Raw genomic sequence first — 21,434 nt, forward strand, 5'->3', positions numbered from 1 at the left:
AAGACTGTTAGTCTTAAAGGTGCCACAGGACCCTCTGTTGCTTTATCCAAGTACAGCAACTCCTCACTTAATGCTGTAGTTATGTTCCTGAAAAATGCCACTTTAAGCGAAACGATGTTAAGCGAATCCAATTTCATAGATTCAAGGACTGGAAGGGACCTCGAGAGGTCATCGAGTCCAGTCCCCTGCCCGCATGGCAGGACCAAATACTGTCTAGACCATCCCTGATAGACATTTATCTAACCTACTCTTAAATATCTCCAGAGATGGAGATTCCATATGGAGATTTCCCCATAAGAACTAATGTAAATAGGGGGGGTTAGGATCCAGGGAAATTTTTTTTGCCAGACAAAAGACTATATTTTATACACACACACACACACACACATATACACAGTATAAGTTTTAAATAAACAGTTTAATACTGTACACAGCGATGATGATTGTGAAGCTTGGTTGAGGTGGTGGAGTCAGAGGGTGGGATATTGCCCAGAGAATGCCTTACTGCTAAATGATGAACTAGCACTCGGCTGAGCCCTCAAGGGTTAACACATTGTTGCTAATGTAGCCTCACACTCTACAAGGCAGCACGAATGGAGGGAGGGGAGACAGCAAGGCAGAGAGAGACAGAGACACACACCCTGTGTGTCAGAGATGCGCATTGCCCCTTTAAGTACTCTGACCCCACTCTAAGTACATTGCCTTTTTAAGTAGATCAGCAAGTTGAGACAGCAGCTGCTGCCAGCAAGCTCCCTCCTGTAGTGTCCCCGCGCCTGCTCTATAGAGATGGGATAAGCGGGGGGCAGGATTAGGGGGGAGGGGGACACCCCTTAACCCCTCACCCCCTGCACAGCAAGCAGGAGTCTTGGGGAGCAGCTCCAAGGCAGAGGGCAGGAGCAGCACATGGCAGTGGGGGGAGGGACAGCTGAACTGCCGGCAATTGATGGCCTGCTGGGCGGCTGCCGCACAGGGAACTTAGGGGAGCAGGGAGCTGATAGGGGGCTGCCGGCCCACCCTGGTTCCAAGCCCCCACAAGCTAGCTGCAACGGGCTGCTCTTTCTGCAAGCAGTGCACAAAGCAGGCGGCTGCCAAACAATGTTATAAGGGAGCACTGCGCAACTTTAAACGAGCATGTTCCCTAATTGATCAGCAACGTAACAACGAAACACCGTTAATCAGAATGACTAAGTGAGGAGTTACTCTATGGGACCAAAAGGTCTTCAGGAACAGAGAAAAAACCCACAGTACAGGGTGAGCTACAAACCACTTTCACATTCAGAAATTGAAATTCCAGAGAATCTGAAGACTCAAAATCCAGAAAATAAGTGTACCCATTTTCTTCTAAAGGGGCTAAACCTGCTTTACTTCTCACCACATGACCACGACCACAGCTCGTTGTGTTAGTTACAAAAGTTTTTGCATCATCATAACAGACCAAAAACTCACAAACATCTTCCCATCTACAAATGATCTGGACTGGCCTAGACAAAAACTGGAAGCAATTTTACCAAGAGATGCAATTTTACCAAGAGATCAGAAAGGTCAAAATGTTCTTTGAAGTTAATTTGAATTCCCTTCCAGGTCTGTAACCCTTCCTTCTCCAGCCCTCAGGGCTCCGACTTAGGATCATAGACATCAAAGCTGGGATTCCTAGGCATGGAGAGCCAGGGACAGGGTGGTAAGTGACACCTTGGGAAGGGGAGGGGTAGAACGGGGACAGGATAAAACTCTGCATTGCTGGGACAGAGGCTGCTGTGTGGAGAATGTGATGGTGATGGGGGAAGGAGGGAATCCCTCGGACTCACCCCATTGCCCTGAAATCACACAGAAGCTAAAACCCCACATTTTACTGTCCCTGCTCCCATTCTTTTAGCGTCTGTTTAATTCTGGCCCATAAGGGGGAAAATGTACAAACACTCAACGCTTTTCAGCGCGGCCTGGAATAATGTGAGACTATCTGGGAATGAGACGATCCGGCCCCACGGGGGGATTCAGTGACTAACGATCACTCTGTTAATGGCGGGGATCTGAATAGATAAGATGCTCCAGGTGAGTTTGTCACACTGTCTGGAGTGGTTCACAACTGGGCGTGCAGACCTCCGGGCAGATTGACAGCAAACCAGGCAGACGCCCCAAGCTGCTGGTTCGTTCTGTAATTAGATTTCACCAGGCCAGTAACAAATGTGAACTCCTGGATCACTATCCCAGTCTTACCCTAGACGCACAGTCCCCTTAGACTCTCCAATCTGTCTTGCCAGCCAGACAAACTGGAATTTGTGATAAATGGTCACTTATACCAAAAATCACATCACATCGCTCCCAGTCCCAAGAGATCAGTCACTTACCCCAGAGCAATTGGAACCCTAGATCTTACACCAAAGACAATGCTGGTAGCCAATTCTATAGTAAATTAACTAAAGGATCATTAGCTAAGGAAAGGAAGTGAGAGTTATTGAGAGGTTAAAGCAGGTAAAATGTATGCCCAGGTGAGTCACAGTTTGTTATTCCAAAGGGTGGCAGTGATGTTATAAACTGACAGTTTCCCAAAAGTCTTTTCAGGGTACTCAGATTGTCCCTGGGGGTCACAGCTTTGTATGTGGTATTCTTCTCTGTAAGAGTCCAACAGTCCAGAGATCCAGGATTTTTCTTTGAATCCATACTTATAGCTTCTTCTCACGGAAAACAAACTGACAGGGTCACTACCCACGTTGGCTCTTTAATGACAGAGTGAGGAATGCGTTTTGAGTCTTTGACCTCCGGTCATAACACACAACGCCCCCTTGCTTTGAAATTAGCTCTTCTCTGTTAAAGTTCATTTGCATTCCACAGGGCTTCTTCCTCGTTGGATGGGGTATTTAGTGACAGGGGTATACACAATGCAAATATTTGCTACTACATTAGAACGAGATATAGTTAAGTGAAAACAATGCAAGGAACATCCCATTACTTTTCATGAAGTTTAAACACCAAATACACTCTTAGGGCTGGTCTACACTAACCCCCCAATTCGAACTAAGATACGCAACTGAATAACGTAGCTGAAGTCGACGTACCTTAGTTTGAACTTACCGCGGTCCAGACGCGGCAGGCAGGCTCCCCCGTCGACTCCGTGTACTCCTCTCACCGAGCAGGAGTACCAGAGTCGACGGCGAGCACTTCTGGGTTCGATTTATCGCGTCCAGACAAGACACGATAAATCGAACCCAGAAGTTCGATTGCTTGCCGCCGAACCAGCGGGTAAGTATAGACGTACCCTTATACATTTCACAATCTCTTTAATCTATCCTAATACACGAGCGAACTGGCCTTGGGCTCCGGCATGAGCTGGCACTTGGTTTGCCCGAGTCTCACAGTTGACACCACGAAACCTGGTGCAGGGTCATAGAGATGCTCTGGCTGATCCCGACCACATTTCCTACCATAGACAGACCCTTGGAGGCTGATGCTGCGGAGGCAGAGGTGGGATCTCGGGGCCTTCCACAAAGGGTCCTTGTGGGAATCAGCCCCAGAGGGGACAGGAGGAAGGGGCAGAGAGGCTGAGTGAGGAGAGGCAGCACCTCTCTACCCCTGTGCTCTCCCTCGCCTCTTATCCCATCATCCCCAAACATTTACTAGCCCCAGTACCCAGCTCCCCCTGTTTCCCAGCTCCCCCAGCCCAACCATTCAATCCCCAGTTTCCTCCCCATAACCCATCACCCTGGTCCCTCAATATTTGATCCCCCAGAGCCCAGCTATTTGGGGAGGGGAGGAGTTACCAGCCCCCAGGGACACTCCCCCTGCAAGGAACAGCTCCAGGTCAGTGGGAGAGCCCAGCCCAGGGGCTGGTAGAAGATGGGGGATGGGGACAGGTGTCTAGAGTGAAGGGGGGGCCTGGCCCAAGTGTCCTTCTCCTCATCTCCACAGCAGGGAGATCCCGGCTGGGAGGGGAAGGGAGAGGGGGGAACTTCAGCCAGGCAGAGGGAGCGGCTGGAGGAGTTTCTCTCTCTCCCTTCCCCCACCTGTGGCCCATCAGCTCAGCAGCCAGGGCTGCAGCAGGGAGGAGGGGCTGATCGGGGCGTCTCCTCCTCTGCCTGGGGTTTGCTTAGACCAGGCAGAGCCAGTGGGTCACTGAGCAGCTGATGCTCGGCTGCTGCTGGATCCTCACCCCAGCGATGGGCAGCTGGATCCTTGGGAGCCAAATGGCCCTGATGTGTGTGAGAACGAGGAAATGGGTTTGTCACCATGGCCAGCCCTAGTCAGGGCCCTGAGAGAATTTCCCTGCTGTGCGGAGGAGTCTCTGATGTCCATTGTGGTGTTAGTTCCACTTGGAGCATTTTCCACGCTGAGAACATCTCAACGGTTTCTTTCCTGTGCGGATTTGCTGATGCCCGATACTCCGGGAGCACCAAATGAAGCTTCCCCCATGTTCAAGGTCTCTCAGTTTTGTGGATCACTGATGTCTGAGCTCGGATTGAATCTTTTTCCATAATCAAGCTGTTCCGTGGGTCTCCCAGGCCTTTGTGAGTTCTTAGATGTTTAGTAAGGTATGAGCTCTTCCTGAAACTTTTCCCACAGGCCAGGCATTTATGAGGTTTATAGCCCGTGTGGATTCTCTGATGTATAATAAGGTTCGATCTCTGAATGAAACTGTTCCCACAGTCCAAGCACTTATGGGGTCTCTCGCCTGTGTGGATTGCCTGATGCCTAATAAGGGATGATCTGTTGGTGAAACATTTGCCACAGTCCAAGCACCCATGGGGTCTCTCTCCTGTGTGGACTGCCTGATGTCTAATAAGGGTTGATCTCTGAATGAAACGTTTCCCACATTCCACGCACTCATGGGGTCTCTCTCCTGTGTGGATGGCCTGATGTCTAAGGAGGGCTGATCTGTGCGTGAAACTTTTCCCACAGTCCAAGCAGTTATGGGGTCTCTCTCCTGTGTGGATTCTCTGATGTATAACAAGGGCTGATCGCTGGGTGAAACTTTTCCCACAGTCCAAGCATTTATTGGGTCTCTCTCCAGTGTGGATTGTCTGATGGGTACTAAGGGATGATTTCTGACTGAAACACTTCCCACAATCGAGGCATTTATAAGGTCTCTCTCCTGTGTGCATTCTCCGATGTTTAGTAAGGTAGGAGTTGTTCTTGAAGCTTTTCCCACAGTCCAAGCATACGTAGGGCTTCTCTCCTGTGTGAATTCTCTGATGCACAATCAGGTCGGAACTGAGAACAAAACTTTTCCCACAGAGGAGGCATTTATAGGGACTGTCTCCCGTGTGGACTGTCCGATGTTTAGTGAGGTAGGAGCTGTTCTTGAAGCTTTTCCCACATTCCAAGCATTTATAGGGCTTCTCTCCTGTGTGGATTGTCTGATGGGAAATAAGGTTTGTTCTCTGAATGAAACTTTTCCCACAGTGGAGGCATTTATGAGGTTTATTCCCAGTATGAATTCTCAGATGTCGAAGAAGGTGTGAGCGCTGAATGAAACTTTTCCCACAGTCGAGGCACTTATAGGGTCTCTCTCCTGTGTGGATTGTCTGATGTGTACTCAGGGCTGATCTCTGTGTGAAACTTTTCCCACAGTCCAAGCACTTATGGGGTTTCTCTCCTGTGTGGGTTTTCTGATGCATAATGAGGGTGGTCTTCTGACTGAAACAGTTCCCACACTCGAGGCATTTATAGGGTCTGTCTCCCATGTGGATTCTCCGATGTTTAGTAAGATTTGAGCTGTTACTGAAGCTTTTCCCACACTCCAAGCACTTATGGGGTCTCTCTCCCATGTGGGTTGCCTGATGTGTAATAAGTGCTGACATCCAATTAAAACATTTCCCACACTCAAGGCATTGAAAGCGTCTCTCTCCTGTATCGATTCTCCCATGGGTATTAAAGTCTGAGCTGTTATGGATTGTTTGATGTGTAACCAGCTGTGATCTCAGAATGAATCCTTTCCCACACTGGAGACAGTGGTAGGGTTTTTCTTCCTTGGGATTTGTCTGCTGGGCTGTGGGATCCTTGTTTCCTCCCCTATAGATAACAGATTCATCCACTTTCTTCCTCGGGCGGTTTCCCATCAGCCTTTCTGACCTGTGCCAATTTCCCCAGGCTTCTCCCTCTTCCAAGCACTGGGAAAAATTCCCTTCAGCTCTTCCCACAAAGGTCCCCTGTGGTTCCACTTCCTCATGATGATTCCCCGCCTCGTTCTCACTCCCTCGCTCAGCACCTGCTGGGAGAGACACAATCCAGACAGGAGTCATTGTGCTGGGGAGAAAGAGGAATAGCACAGAGGGAAAACCCAACATGCTAACGCTGTGAAGACTGAGCAATTGGATTCTGCCTCCACATCCCACCCAAACATTCACAGAGAAGAAAAGTTGGGAAGGAAACTCCTGCAGCTAACAGGATGCCTGGAAAGCCGTGAGCGATATCTGCTGACTACAGCCCTGCCCTGGGTGAGACAAGGAAGAACTGAGGGCACTTGCTCACACCACATTTTTGGGATTCTCAACTTCTTCCTTCCTTCACCAGATGGTTTCTGTGTCAGGCCTCACCTGTGCGGGCGCCTCTCGGGATCTCTGTTTCCTCGCAGGCCTGGAGATCGGGCACCCACGGCTCTTCCCCTCGTTCCAGCTGGGCGATCAGCTCAGGTTTGGGAAGGGGAAATCCTGCGCAGGGGATGAAATCAGACCAGATCAGGGTGCATGGAGGATTGAGAGCATCTGTCATAAAGGGCATTCTGGGAGCTGAACCTGTGGCTGTGCTGGGGGATCGTGCAATCCAAGAGGACGGGAACATGGTCACAGAGCCCCCTTGGGAGAGGCAGACATCTGGGGAGAATTGTGACGCCCTCACTAGGAGTTCCCAGGATCTGTGCACTCTGGGGGCCTTGCTGACGCACACTCAGCTCTAATGTTAAACCCCTGCCTATTTCTAAACCTGCAGAGCCCAGAGCACTCCCCATGGCTGGAGCTGGTCCCAAGGAGGGAGGTGACCAGGGATTCTGTGTGCGAATGAGAAACAACACAGACAGGACAATACATGGCTTCTCCCCCTTTGAAAGCTGGAGGGTTTAGCACAGAGGTGGGCAAACTACGGCCCATGGGCTACACTCGGCCCAGAGGACCCTCCTGCCCAGCCCCTGAGCTCCTGGCCCGGGAGGCTGGCCCACGGCCCCTCCCCTGCTTTTCCCTCTCCCCCTAAGCCTCAGCTCACTGTGCCACCGGCGCAATGCTCTAGGCGGCGGGGCTGCGAACTCTTGACGGCAGCGCAGCTGCAGAGCCGGGGCCTGACCCGGTGCCCTGTGCTGCGCGGGGGCGTGGCTGGCTCCAGTCGGGCGGCACGGCTACCTGTCCTGGTGCTCCAGGCAGCATGGTAAGGGGGCAGGGAGTGGGGAGGTTGGATAGAGGGCAGGGGAGTTTAGGGTGGTGATCAGGGGGTGGGGATGTGGATAGGGGTCATGGCGGTCAGAGGGCGGGGAACAGGGGGGTTGAATGGGGGCAGGCGTCCCGGGAGAGGGGGAGTCAGGAATGAGAGGAGGGGTTGGATGGGGTGGCAGGGGGCAGGTAGGGGACAGGGAGGGGTGGATGGGGTAGGGGTCCTGGGGGGGGCCATAAGAGGACAGGGAACAGGGCAGGTTGGATGGGGCAGGAGTCCCTGGGGGGGGTCGGATGGGGGTGGGGCTGGGCCATGCCTGGCTGTTTGGGGAGGCACAGCCTCCCCTAACCAGCCTTCCATACAATTTTGGAAACCCGATGTGGCCCTCAGGTCAAAAAGTTTGCCCACCTCTGGTTTAGCTGGTCCATTAGGCTGGTTCCGTTGGAGGGGGTATGGAGATGCAAGTCTCTCTCACATGGCAACTGTGCATTATGGACCCCAATCCCCTCCATAGAGTCATAGACTTTAAGGTCAGAAGGAACCATTATCATCGTCTAGTCTGACCTCCTGCACAACGCAGGCCACAGAATCTCACCCACCCACTCCTGTAACAAACCCCTAACCTATGTCTGAGCTACTGAAGTCCTCAAATCATGGTTTAAAGACTTCAAGGTGCAGAGAATCCTCCAGCAAGTGACCCATGCCCCATGCTGCAGAGGAAGATGAAAAACCTCCAGGGCCTCTGCCAATCTGCCCTGGAGGAAAATTCCTTCCCGACCCCAAATATGGCGATCAGCTAAACCCTGAGCATGTGGGCAAGACTCACCAGCCAGACACCCAGGAAAGAATTCGCTGTAGTAACTCGGATCCCACCCTATCTAGTGTCCCATCACAGACCATTGGGCATATTTACCGCTAATAGTCAAACACCAATTAATTGCCAAAATTAGGCTATCCCATCATATCATGCCCTCCATAAACTTATCAAGCTTAGTCTTGAAGCCAGATATGTCTTTTGCCCCCACTGCTCCCCTTGGAAGGCTGTTCCAGAACTTCACTCCTCTGATGGTTAGAAACCTTCATCTAATTTCAAGTCTAAACTTCCTGATGGCCAGTTTATATCCATTTGTTCTTGTGTCCACATTGGTACTAAGCTTAAATAATTCCTCTCCCTCTCTGGTATTTATCCTTCTGATATATTTATAGAGAGCAATCATATCCCCCCCCCCTGCCTTCTTTTGGTTAGGCTAAACAAGCCAAGCTCTTTGAATCTCCTTTCATAAGACAGGTTTTCCATTCCTCGGAAAATTCTAGTAGCCCTTCTCTGTACCTGTTCCAGTTTGAATTCATCTTTCTTAAACATGGGAGACCAGAACTGCACACAGTATTCCAGATGAGGTCTCACCAGTGCCTTGTATAATGGTACTAACACCTCCTTATCTCTACTGGAAATATCTCGCCTGATGCATCCCAAGACCGCATTAACTTTTTTCACGGCCATATCACATTGGCGGCTCATAGTCCTCCCGTGATCAACCAATACTTCAAGGTCCTTCTCCTCCTCTGTTACTTCCAACTGATGAGTCCCCAGTTTATAACAAAAAAACTTGTTATTAATCCCTAAATGCATGACCTTGCACTTTTCACTATTAAATTTCACCCTATTACAATTACTCCAGTTTACAAGGTTATCCAGATCTTCCTATATGATATCCCGGTCCTTCTCGGTATTGGCAATACCTCCCAGCTTCGTGTCATCCGCAAACTTTATTAGCACACTCCCACAGTTTGTGCCAAGGTCAGTAATAAAAAGATTAAATAAGATTGGTCCCAAAACCGATCCCTGAGGAACTCCACTAGTAACCTCCCTCCAGCCTGACAGTTCACCTTTCAGTATGACCTGTTGTAATCTCCCCTTTAACCAGTTCCTTATCCACCTTTCAATTTTCATATTGATCCCCATCTTTTCCAATTTAGCTAATAATTCCCCATGTGGAACCATCTCAAATGTCTTACTGAAATCGAGGTAAATTAGATCCACCGCGTTTGCTTTGTCTAAAAAGTCTGTTACCTTCTCAAAGAAGGAGATCAGGTTGGTTTGGCACGATCTACCTTTTGTAAAACTATGCTGTATTTTGTCCCAATTACTATTGACCTCAATGTCCCTAAGTACTTTCTCCTTCAAAATTTTTTCCAAGGCCTTGCATACTACAGATGTCAAACTAACAGGCCTGTAGTTACCCGGATCATGTTTTTTTCCTTTCTTAAAAATAGGAACTATGTTAGCAATTCTCCAGTCATACGGTACAACCCCTGAGTTTACAGATTCATTAAAAACTCTTGCTAATGGGCTTGCAATTTCATGTGCCAGTTCCTTTAATATTCTTGGATGAAGATTATCTGGGTCCCCTGATTTAGTCCCATTAAGCTGTTTGAGTTTGGCTTCCCTCACTAACTAGGGAAGAACCTGTGTAGATTCAGAAATGCAGATCCTGCATCTTCTAATAACCGAGGGGACGGGAATCCCTTACCCAGCGAGGTCACTGCCTCGTAGTTCTCCTGCATGACGTCCCTGTAGAGGGCTCTCTGAGCGGGGTCCAGCAGAGCCCCCTGCCCCTGGGTGAAATACACAGCCACCTCCTCGAAGGTCACCAGCCCCTGTAACAACAAAGACCAGAGATACAGAATCCCACCCCCATCCTCAGAGCAGCCAGGAGGCTTCAGGGGGTGGGGTGAAGATGAGAGCTCCTTGTCCCCCCCAGAAGACGGAGGTGGGCAGGGTCTTCTCATTTACCATACGCCTGCCAGCCACAGGCTGATGAGCAGGGAACAAGAATCCCAACAGCTTCCCTTCGTATTTCACAGCTGCCTCTGGCCAGTGGGGTCAGGCTCCAGCACTGGGAGTCTGGTCAGTGTTCCCAGCCCTGCCCAGGGGGGAGTTTCCTGGTTCAGAAAAGAGGGAATGTCCCCCATCCTCCCCAAAAAACAGGCCTGTTCACAAAATCAGGTCCCAGGTTGAACGTGTCAGGGCAGGTTTATCACACCCTGTCCCCTCCCTGCCTCCCCCTGTGTTTTTCCTGCCCCTCCCCCTCTACAACAACCCCCCTCCCCTGCAGCTCCCTGAAAATCCCCTACCTGAGCTGGCTCCATCACAGCCATTTCTTTTCCCCGTCTCCTGGAAGACGGGACGATCTGGAGCAAAATCGGGATGCGATTCTTCAGCCTGTCAGGGCGAGAGGGGCGATGGGGGAGGTTTCAGAAGGGGCTTGAGTCCATTTCACACCCCAATTCCCGCCAGGCTCTCTCCTTGCAGACAGACGCTCTGGACTCTGCCACGCTGGGAAGAAACCGTTAGTTTATTACCATCCAGGCCAGGCCTCTCCCAGCAGAACTAAACCCACTGGGGACACTTTTAAACTCTCCCCATAATAGCATCTCTGAGCTGAATGCTGGAAAAAGAGCAGAATCAAAGGAGCCACTTTTGGGGATCCCCCTGACATTGGCCCCAAGGGGAGCACATCCCCCCAGCAGTGCAGGAACTCGGCTGGGACAGGAACTGGCTTTTGCTCTGTCAGCTCCTCCCCTTGTTCCCAGGAGAGTCAGTCTGCCCAGGGGGTGCAGGGAATGGATCCGGGCAGGGCTAGGAGTTGGGAACCTCCCGCCCCACTTCCTGCTCCTGCTGCCCCTTCCAGTCTGGTCAGTCTCTGTTTCTATCACCTTCCCTCTCTCCCCTGCCCTCTGCCCCGGAGAACTGACTACTCTCCTGTTCCCATGGGCATTTGCTCTCATTAGATCAGCGGCTGCCACAGCTCACAGGAGCGTGAGTTGGGATGTGTCTGTGAGGGCAGCAGTTCTGGGACTCACAGACACCAGGGAGCAGAGATGGGGCAAGGAGGGAGCGCTTGTGCAGTCACTTTACTGCCCGACCCCAGCCGGGTCTCTCCCCATCACCTGCAGGCTCCGGCTCAGGGGCTGGTGTCGGCAGAGCCCAGGGCTGCCCTAAGGGGGCTGCTTCCCGCCACTGGAGCCTGTCCCTACCTGGGCTGGGCACAGAGAGGGCTTTAATGAAGGTCTCACCCCACCACAGTCAGGGCCGGCTCCAGGCACCAGCCGAGCAAGCTCGTGCTTGGGGCGGCAGATTCCCCGGGGCAGCATTCCGCCCAATCCTAGGGCGGCACGGCTGCTTTTTTTTTTTTGTTTGCCGATTCGGCCGCCCTGTAGGGAGCGGCGACGCGGAGGAAGGGAGCGCCTTGCTGGGAGCGGGCTGCGTATCCGTCTGCCCCAGCCGGTGCCAGGTCTGTAGCAAGCCCAGCAGGGCAGCCCACGCCCTTCCCTCCCCGCCGACCGGAGCAGCACAGAGCCCTCCCGGCAGGTGGTGCGGTGGTTGGGGCCGCGTGGCAGCACCCCGCCGAAACCCTGGCCGCCCCTCTTCTCTCTCTCCCCCCCGCTAGCTGCAGCACGTCTGCAGCGCAGGGAGTCCCCCTGCACCCTGGCTCCAGCCACCCCCCAGTTTTTTTTTTTTCCTGCTTTGCTGCTCCGGCCGCGCCGCAGGGACGGCAAAAAAGCCAGAGCCAGCCCTGACCACAGTCCCCACTGCAGGAGCAGCAACTGCTCAGCCCGGGCTTCCAGACCAAACTGGAGGAGGAGCAGCATCTGCCCAGGGAGTTTAACTCCAGGGCTCTAATATCAGGAGCAGAGAGAGACATGCACCCGCCTCCTCCTCTCCCTTGGCCAGAACCGGAGCCCTCTGGTGGCAGCAGCTAATGCCTGAGCCTCCCTATCCTGCCCCTGCAGCCCCCAGGGACAGGCAGGCAGAGGCTGATCCCATTGGCCCATCCGCACTCCCTGCCTGCCAGAGCCAGCAGTGACTCCGGTCTGACTCCAGTGTGGCTGAGATCTGGATCCTGCCCGGAAATCAGACCAGGGTCCTTGTCAACCCTGTCGTGTAAAAGCCAGAAGGAAAGTGGGGTTATTTCTCCATCAATCTCTTTCCACTGTCAACCAGGTCACAGATGTTCTATAGTGAACAAACATGTAATGCACACAAAACACTGTGAATGGTGTAACGCATTCTGGACAGTCTTTGGAATACTTAGGAATTCCTCGTAAACACAAGCCATTAGGCAGAAAATCTGTCTTTGTCCCTTAGACTGACTCATCCCCCCATTGTCACTGTCACACTTTGGCTCATGCATGTTAACACCTTCCTCTCTGATCTTCTTTCCCAGCTGTTTTCTCAGGCCTTTTCCTCACTGCTAAAGTCCAAGTGCCTTGTCCTCACTGCGTTTGTACCGCAGCATCGCGCCTGCTCCTTACTTACCCCAAAGCAAAGAACAAAACCCACCTCTCTCAGCAGTGAGGGACAGGCCTCTGGGCTAGACTCACGAAGGGACTGAGGCGTTGTGATGCTGAGTGTCGCAGTGCCTAACTGTTAAACACCTAGAAAGTCACAGGAACATCCCTCAGAGTAATAGCCGTGTTAGTCTGTATCCGCAAAAAGAAGAACAGGAGTACTTGTGGCACCTTAGAGACTAACAAATTTATTAGAGCATAAGCTTTCGTGGACTACAGCCCACTTCTTCGGATGTTATGCATCCGAAGAAGTGGGCTGTAGTCCACGAAAGCTTATGCTCTAATAAATTTGTTAGTCTCTAAGGTGCCACAAGTACTCCTGTTCTTCTTTTTGAGGAACATCCCTGCGATCCACAAAGCGGACGGAGTTAGGTGCCTAGGCTCCCTATACAGTGACTAGGGAGAGATGGGCGCCTTAGAATGGCATCCGAAAAAGTCAGCCCGCTAGGCAAGGAATCGTCTAAGTCAATGGTCCCCAAACTTTTCAGGGTCATGCCCCCCTCCTTACTCCTGTCTGGGCCCGTGGCTCCTGGGGGGCGGGAGGGGGAACCAGGACGGGGTAAGGAAGCTGAGGCTGGAGCCGCAGCCAGGGAAAGGGTCTGCGTCAGGGGCTGGGAGCGGAGCTATGGCCAGGGGCAGGAACCACGATTGGGGGTGGGGCCATGGCTAGGTGGCGCTCCCTCCCTGCCCACTTTGGGGTGGGGCCTGGGTCCAGCCACGCAGGGGGGCACGCCCCACAGTTTGGGAGTCACTGGCCTCAGCTAACCAACGGGAGATGCCGACCACGGGGCTGTGTCCTAAACCCTGCCCATCTCATGGAGTTTGGTACCTAAGTCCCCGCTGCAGGGAAGTGCCTAGTGATCCAGGAATGGGAACCCCGCTCCTGCAGTCCGGCGGCTCAAGTGCCTAAGCTGTTCCTTGTGAGAAGGAGCTAGGCAGGTGCCGCACACCGCACAAAACAGCCAGAGGAGAAGGGTTCCACCTTATCACTTTTAACCCAATGGTTACCACACTTGCCTGAGATGTCGGAGACCCCCACTCAAACCCTGTCTCCGTCTCTCTCTGAGGCAGGAATTGAACCTGGGTCTCTCACATCCTAGGCCAGTGCGTTAACCACTGGGCTAGAAGTTGGATAGCAACACCATGGCCCCCTTTTCCAGCCAGAGTTTGAATGGGACCCGATCCGGACAGTGAGTCTCTGAGCACACTTATCGGATTGTGCCCTGAAGGCAAGAGGGTCAGTCATTCACCCGCCTGTCCTCTCCCTTGTTCCTGAATCACTCTGGGGCTTACATGGGAGCCAGGTATCCAGCTGCCCAGAGGAAGGCAGTAGGGCTCATCTCAGAGGCAGAAACTAAGGGTATGTCTGTACTACGGGTAGTGTTCGATGTATCGGGGATCGATTTATCGCGTCTCGTCTAGATGCGATAAATTGATCCCCAAATCAACGCCTGTAGTCCACCTTGGCAGGAGGAGTAAGCGGAGTCGACGGGGGAGCTGCGGTGGTCGACTCGCCGCCGTGAAGACGGCCAGGTAAGTCAAACTAAGATACTTCGACTTCGCGTAGCTGAAGTTGCGTATCTTAGTTCAACCCCCAGTGTAGCCCAGGCCTGGGGCTCCTTAGGGAAATTCTACCTTGAAAAAAAACAGGGAGTGGCCACGCCAGGTGGTTTGCCTACAATGAAAATATCCGATACAGCTTCAGAAACAAACACAGAGCATGTCTAGTAACTGCCGCCGCACCCTATTTCTGGATGCGTCTGAGCCAGATTAGCCCCGTGCTCTGCACATGTGCCGAGACATATCACAATGTTTGATGTGAGCTGAAAATACTTTTGCTACGCCTGGCAGGGTGCGTCCTCACACCTTGGTGAACATCGCAGTCGTGGGCTCACTAATCTAACCATCATAGTGTAAGCAGGGTAACAGACTTGTAAGTGATATGTGGATCAATTGGCTCATTCCCATGGGACAAGAGTGCCCCCATTTTGTCTATAGTTGCTTATAAAGGGGATCACGGTTCAGTCAGGCCAACACACGCACAGCAGGATCTGTCATGACACTCTCCGGCCTCCATTCTCCTGCTCATGAAAGACGTCCTGTCCTTTGCAGGAGCGAGAGCACCTTGAATTTCAGCCTTACCCCATTTAATGAAATTCTGTCAGGCCAAAACTGACACCTGTAAAATATCCTAATGGCTTTTCTACAGAGCGCAACACTCAGGGAAGATGAGATGAGCGCCCCACTGCTTCGCTCCTTCTCTTTGGACTTGAAAAATCGAATGTGGGTTACACCTGGATGATACAAAATTTAAGAATGTTCAAGAGAGGTGAAAGGGCCGGTAATTAATAGTATTTGGGGGAAGGACGCCTGAAATCTTCTGTGGTTGCCCTGAGTGCCACTGTCAAAATTAAGGCCACCTTCTCAATGAGAACATCTGTAAGTTATTTGCATTAACTTCACACCTGTAGTGTCACACCATGTAGACAAGCCATGAATAAGTAAAAGGAAGAGAATACGGGAAATTGAGAGGGGGGAGCCCCCACTAATGCCTTTAGTTTTAAATGCTTTAACTGGTTTTCCAGGACACCCACACAAACGGGTGCAGACATTCAGATGCAACCCCTGTCAAAGGAGCAGGAGTAGTAGCCACACGATCCGTATCAGAGTTTTCAGCCTGCAAACCCATTTAATGTCAGAGTCAACATTATAGTCACTGTATCTGCAGTGCTAAGACAATGGGTGTTTTTAACTATTACACATTAGCTATCCCACTGCAAAACCATAATGGAGGCCAGGCACTTTGGTTTCACCAAAGGAAAACTAAGTGAGGTCAGCACTATTCCCCCCTCCCTGAAGAGAAACAGAATTTTTTTAAAAAGTCAAAACATCTTTGATATCAGCTGTACAAATCAGTAAACTTGGTGAACATCCCTGAAACGTATCATAACAAACTAGGCAGCACACATACAAGGCTATGAAATTAAAACAGACAATTGGAAGTACAAAGAAATCAGTAGAAAGATTGCCATCTATATCTGCAATAAATGAACTTATAGAAGAGTAAGGCATGTACTTCAGTGTGTGCAGGATGGGGGATTATTCACAGAAATGAGTAATTACAAAAGGGGAGAGATCACATGTTACTGGAAGTGCAAAATGGCATTGAATGTTACAACCATTTTAGATATACGGATCCTTTGGGAGAACAGCAAAAGTATGAATGCACCCTAAAGATGCAGAAACGGACAGGCAAACAAAAGGAATGAAAAATGCATTTATTTATCTATTTTAATTCAGGGGTTCTCGAACTGGGACTCGGGACCCCTGAGGGGGTCGTGAGGTTATTACATGGAGGTTCATGAACTGTCAGCCTCCACCCCAAACCGCATTTTGCCTCCAGCATTTATAATGCTGTTTTTATATAAAAAAGTGTTTTTAATTTATTAGGGGGGGTCGCACTCAGAGGCTTGCTATGTGAGAGGGGTCACCAGTAAAAAAGTTTGAGAACCACTGTTTTAATTTCATGACTTTGGGGGGCATAACTCATGAGTTTTCAGTTCTTGTGGCTCTCAATCCATCTTGGGGTTGTATGTTTAGTAAAAAATATAGTGGAAATTTCCTTTGGGGAAGGATTTTATACAAATGCCCTAAGGGACAGATTTTTAAGAGAACTTACGCTCCTTGTGGGATTTTTAAAAGGGTGTAGGGGCCGTCAACTTTTAAAATTCTGGCCTTTGGTGAACATTGGAGAACCAAGTTCGACACACAAGGTGACATGTGAAAAAACACAATGGAAAATAACAGGGGATTGAAGCAATTCCCATTGGTGGATCAAAGGAAACTGAAGCAGTTTTGACACCAACCCAGGAAATCAGTCAGCCTTGAACTCAAAAGATCCCAAAGAATGAACACACACAAAAAAAAAAGAACAAAAATTTAGAACTGAAAACTGCCAGTTACAAGATTGCACTACAAACAGGAAATGTTACACTAGAAACACTGTGAAATCTCTTTGCTGAAGCTTCTAGCAACTATTAATATTTCCCATGATTATTTGCCATTAAAAATATAAATTCTATAGCACAATAACATCCATCCACACGATGTTAACAACGTTAATGACGAAGTGCTTAGAGGAATCAAAACAAAATTTTAAGATAATTTAAAGGAGTGAAACTTTATCTACAGCAGATTACAAGAAAAGGAGTCAAAATCAGGGAATTGGAAAAGTAGAGAAGACAATAAGGCCCCACCTCCTGGAGCCACCTGGTTAGATCAGCACTTTGCTTTTCATAAATAAAATAACTAATTACATAAAGCCACCCTGGAGTAAGTTTCTAGCCCTCATGTTTGCAGAGGAAAACTTGAAACTGAGACCCGACCATAACTGGTGCAGAAAGATCTGCTTGAGTCAGAGAGACTAAGACCACAGAGGGCAGAACTGCCCCATGCAACCAAATAGGGCATTAAGGTGCTGGGGTCCTTGTTTCCAACCCCAGGCAGAGGAGGAGAAGCCCCCATCAGCCTCTCCTCCCTGCTGCAGCCCTGGCTGCTGAGCTGATGGGTCACAGATGTGGGAAGGGAGAGAGAGAAACTCCTCCAGACGCTCCCTCTGCCCGGCTGAAGTTCCCCCCGCTTCCCTTCCCCTCCCAGCCGGGATCCCCCTGCCATGGAGATGAGAAGGATACTTGGGCCAGGCCCCACCTTCACTCTAGACACCTGTCCCCATCTTCCACCAGTTCCTGGGCTGGGCTCCCCCATTGACCTGGGGCTGTTCCCTGTGGGGGAGTGTCCCTGGGGGCTGGTAACTCCTCGTCTCCCTGAATCCCCCAGAGTGCTGGGCTCTGAGGGATTAAATAATAAGGGACCAGGAGGGGGAGATGTTGGGCAGAGAACTGCAGGATTGAATGGGTGGGGCTGGGGGAGCTGGGAATCAGAAGGAGCAGGGTGCTGGGGTTATTGAACGTTTGGGGATCACAGATAAGACCCTTATCACTCACCCCCTCTGTCCTTTCTCCCTGTCCCTCTGCATTTAGACAGCACCACTGAGAGGGACTGATTCCCACAGGCCTGGGGATCCTACCTCTGCTTCAGCAGGAAACTGGGTTTGTCCCGACTGGGAAAAGTGGTTGGGTTAACTGGCACATTTCCCCCTGACCCGGACTGAACCTCCGCCCCTTTTCCTAGTCCAGATCAACCCTGAGCATCTCATTTAGCCTGCTCTCCCCCCCCACCCCCCGCAGCAGAGTGAATGTTACAGATGCTACATTTCCCCTTGGGGGTAGATTGTCTCATCCCTGATTATTGTCCCGTTGAGCTGGGGTTGTGCTGAAGGACATTTATTTTCTCTGCCCATTTTTGTTCGTAAAAACAGAATACAACAGAGTCTAAAAGAGCTGGAGCAGGGAGAATAAAGGGCGCTATTTCAACCTCTGGTTTATTTGAGCCTGATGGGGGTGAGTCTGGGGGATTCCTTCCTTCCGCCTCAGCATCACGGTCCTCCTTTGACACCATGGCGTCTGTCCCAGTGCTGGAGCATTCATCCTCTCCCCGTTCTATCCCTCCCCCTCCCAGACTGGTCGTATTCCAAAGCGGTTCTTCTCTTGCCACGCTTAGGAACCACGCTCTGATTTCTTGAATCCTAAATCAGACTCCCCAGGGCCGGGAATGAAAGGGGACCTGGAGAGGGAATTTAATGAATCCCACACACGGGGTGATCATTCTGAGGCTAAATCCCAGTTGCCAAGCAGTTGTGGGCTTCTTTCTGCCGTGCGCAGATTGTTCGCTGATGGGAAGGATGCTAGTTGTGCTTTCTTTCTCTGCGATCAGGCTAAAACTTTCATCAATAACAGAGCCAAATAATGAGAGAGACCGGAAATATCCTGTGAACGTTGGGAGAAGCCCTCCTTAAATCAGTGGTTCTCAACCAGGGGCACACGCACCCCTAGGGGTACACAGCCCTCTTGCAGGAGGCTCATCAACTCATCTAGATATCTGCCTAGTTTTACAACAGGCTGCATAAGAAGCACTAGCGAAGTCAGGCCAAACTCAAAATTCAGACAGACACTGACTTGTTTAGACTGCTCTATAGACCATACACTGAAATGTAAGAACAATATTTATATTCCAGTTGATTTCTTTTAGAATTATACGGTAAAAATGAGAAAGTCGGCACTTTTTCAGTAATAGTGGCTGTGACACTTTTGTATTTTTATGTCTGATTTTGTAAGCGAGTAATTATTAACCTGGGGGTAGGCAAGACAAATCAGACTCCTGCTAGGGGTACAGTGGTTGGGAAAGGTTGAGAGCCACTGCCTTACGTTATAAAGGGCTATGGATGACACCATCAGTGGACTGGGGGGGGGGGGGGGGGGGGACTGAGAAGGAAGGTGGGGATAGCTACAGGCCTATCCAGCCCTGATGCCAGACTGACCTGGATCGCTGAGTCCAGAGGAAGACGAGGAGCCTGACACAGCCCAGTGGCTTGCCCTGTCCCCGATGGCCACAGCATTGGCTGGGGACAATGGGGACTATGCCAGGGATGTCCCCTGGGGGAATCAAAGCTGACCTGGGACAGAAGCCGCTCACCCTAAAGTCACCGTCCTCTCTGGCTCCCGTTCACCCGAGCTCCCTGGGTTTTCTGTGCCTGCTTTTGTGACAGGATCCCAGTGTCTCGCACGGATTAGCGGCGTTTTTCTGCCAGCCTTAAAAGGTCGCTCTGTGGCTGGTGCCTGCAGGAACCGGGACCAGCAATGGGCTGGCCTAGGGCTGAAATGTGGGGTGCTGGGCTCTGAGCATTGGGTTGGAGAAAGGGGGGTGGGGGTTAGCTTTTCTTTCCTCCTTCGAAATAATATAGGAGAATTGAGTTTCTCAATGCTCCCCCCTCCCAGAGCCCTTTGTCTTGAATATCGATTAAACAGGGTCTTTAAAGGAGTCGGAAGCCATCTTGGAAGGCTCTTTGCAGTGTTAATTTCTGTAACACTGAGCCCAGATTGCAAAACTACCGTGTGTGTGTGTGTGTGGGGGGGGGGGGGGGGTGTCTGTGGAGATAATCCATCATCTGCCGGGCCAATCCCCTCTATCATTTCCCATTCCCCTGCCTCTTGTCCAGGGAGAGTCAACAATCTGCCTAGCATACACCATATAGAGGAGGGGAGAGGGGCCCTGCCCAGGCACTGCGATGCACTGGGCCTTTAAGGACACAGCCCTGGGAAACAGGAGCTAAAATCCTGCAAAAGGGGGGCAGGAAAAGCCCCTCTGCCCCCCCCTCCCATTTTTACAATCACTGCAGCTGGCTCACCCCCTCTGGGGGGACTTTTATCCCCTCCCCCGGGTTTCCCCTTCTGCCCTGGCTGGCAGTGCCTGTACCCAACTCCTACCCCCGGTCCTTGATTTGGCCCCTGGGCCCCGCTCCTTCCCCAAGCTGTTGTAACACCCCCCGCCCCCCCGTGCATTCAGTTTGGCCCCTGCCCAGATTCTGTCCCTCCACCCCCCAGGAACAGCCGGGAGCTGCTTGTCAGCCCAAGGGGGGGGGGGGGGGCAGGGTGCGGGCAGGGCGGTGCCAGCAGATCTCACCGAGCAGCAGCCTCCGTTCACACCAGCGCGGCCAGGGGCTGGGAACACAAAGCACCGGATTTGGGGCAGCAGGTGACTCCGGCTCCCACCCCCGTCTGCCCCCGTGTCGCTGTCCCAGCCCCCAGCACGGCCCGGCCCGGCTCCCCCCGCCCCGCACACACCGGGGGCTGGCGGCAGCTTTCCCGGGCCCAGAGCGGGAATCGCAGCCAGCTCCGCTCGGAGCAGCCCGGGGGTGACCGGGGACACCGCTCCCTGGGCGGGGTCTCTTACCTTCCCTCCGAGCGGGGCCCCCTGGGGCAGGGGCCGGGCCGGGAAGGGGCCTGGCTGGGCTGGGGGCTCTGCCCTGGGAGAGGCTCCTGGGGAGCAGCGGGAAGGGCCCTGCTGGAGATTCCCCTCTCCCGGCTGCAGCCCGGGCTCCGGGCTCCCAGCACCAGCCGCCGGGGCTCGGGGATCTCGCCAGGAGCCTGGAGCCAGAGTCCCCGCAGCGGCTGCGAGTCACTTCCTGCTGCCGGGACTGACCCCCGCGATCGCTCCCCCCAGAGCCGCCTCCCAGCCGCTCCTGGGTCCTAGCGATAAACGCAGCGCGCTGCAGCCCCCTGCCCCAGACCCTGCCTCTACCAGTCTAGACAAGGGCAGCTTCTCTGAGCCCCCTCACACACGCGCAAATCGGGCCCCTAGACTCCTGCCTAGGTTGCCAGCGCCTTAATCCAGCCCTGGATGGATCCCTCCAGGGTTGGGGGGCTGGCGGGGAGGGGAGTGTGGGGAGTTGATTCAGTAGCTGTTGTGTCTGGTCCCTGCTCAGCGAGAGGAGGGTGCGCTCCATCTGTCTCCGTGTTTCGCCCTCCTCCATTGGGATCTGGCAGCCCGAAGGGAGCAGCGGCTGCTCCCCCAGCCGGGTGGGTCTGTGCTGGGGGGAGGGCACCTTCCCATGTATGATTGTTGCCAACTCTCCCCCATAGCTATAAAGGAAGGTGATCTTGGCTCCTGCAGCAGGAGCTGTAACTGGGAGATCCCAATGAGATCCACAAAAAGAACAGGAATTACTTGTGGCACCAAATTTATTAGAGAATAAGCTTTCGTGGACTACAGCCCACTTCTTCGGATGCGTATCAATGAGATCCAGTGACACAGATTGGTACAAATCACTTCCAGCT

General features: G+C 52.0%; 1 protein-coding gene across 3 annotated transcripts; it reads right to left on the reverse strand.

The window, feature by feature from the left end:
- Nucleotides 1-399: 399 nt before the first annotated feature.
- On the reverse strand, nt 400-20,779 carry LOC128847637 (zinc finger protein 883-like). 3 transcript variants are annotated; one of them, XM_054047206.1, is made up of 5 exons: nt 20,551-20,779; nt 10,486-10,573; nt 9,882-10,008; nt 6,528-6,641; nt 400-6,202 (listed from the first exon to the last, which is right to left on the reverse strand). In XM_054047206.1, the coding sequence occupies exons 2-5, from the start codon at nt 10,507-10,509 to the stop codon at nt 4,407-4,409; spliced, it is 2,061 nt and encodes a 686-aa protein (XP_053903181.1). In that variant the 5' UTR covers nt 10,510-10,573; nt 20,551-20,779; the 3' UTR covers nt 400-4,406. The 3 variants fall into 3 exon arrangements, with proteins under 3 accessions (XP_053903181.1, XP_053903182.1, XP_053903180.1); XM_054047207.1 differs by having other exon boundaries at nt 400-6,199; nt 10,486-10,687; XM_054047205.1 differs by having other exon boundaries at nt 10,486-10,687.
- Nucleotides 20,780-21,434: the final 655 nt, after the last annotated feature.

The sequence above is a fragment of the Malaclemys terrapin genome, chromosome 13, assembly GCF_027887155.1.
Source record: "Malaclemys terrapin pileata isolate rMalTer1 chromosome 13, rMalTer1.hap1, whole genome shotgun sequence".
Classification (NCBI taxonomy): Eukaryota; Metazoa; Chordata; order Testudines; family Emydidae; genus Malaclemys; species Malaclemys terrapin.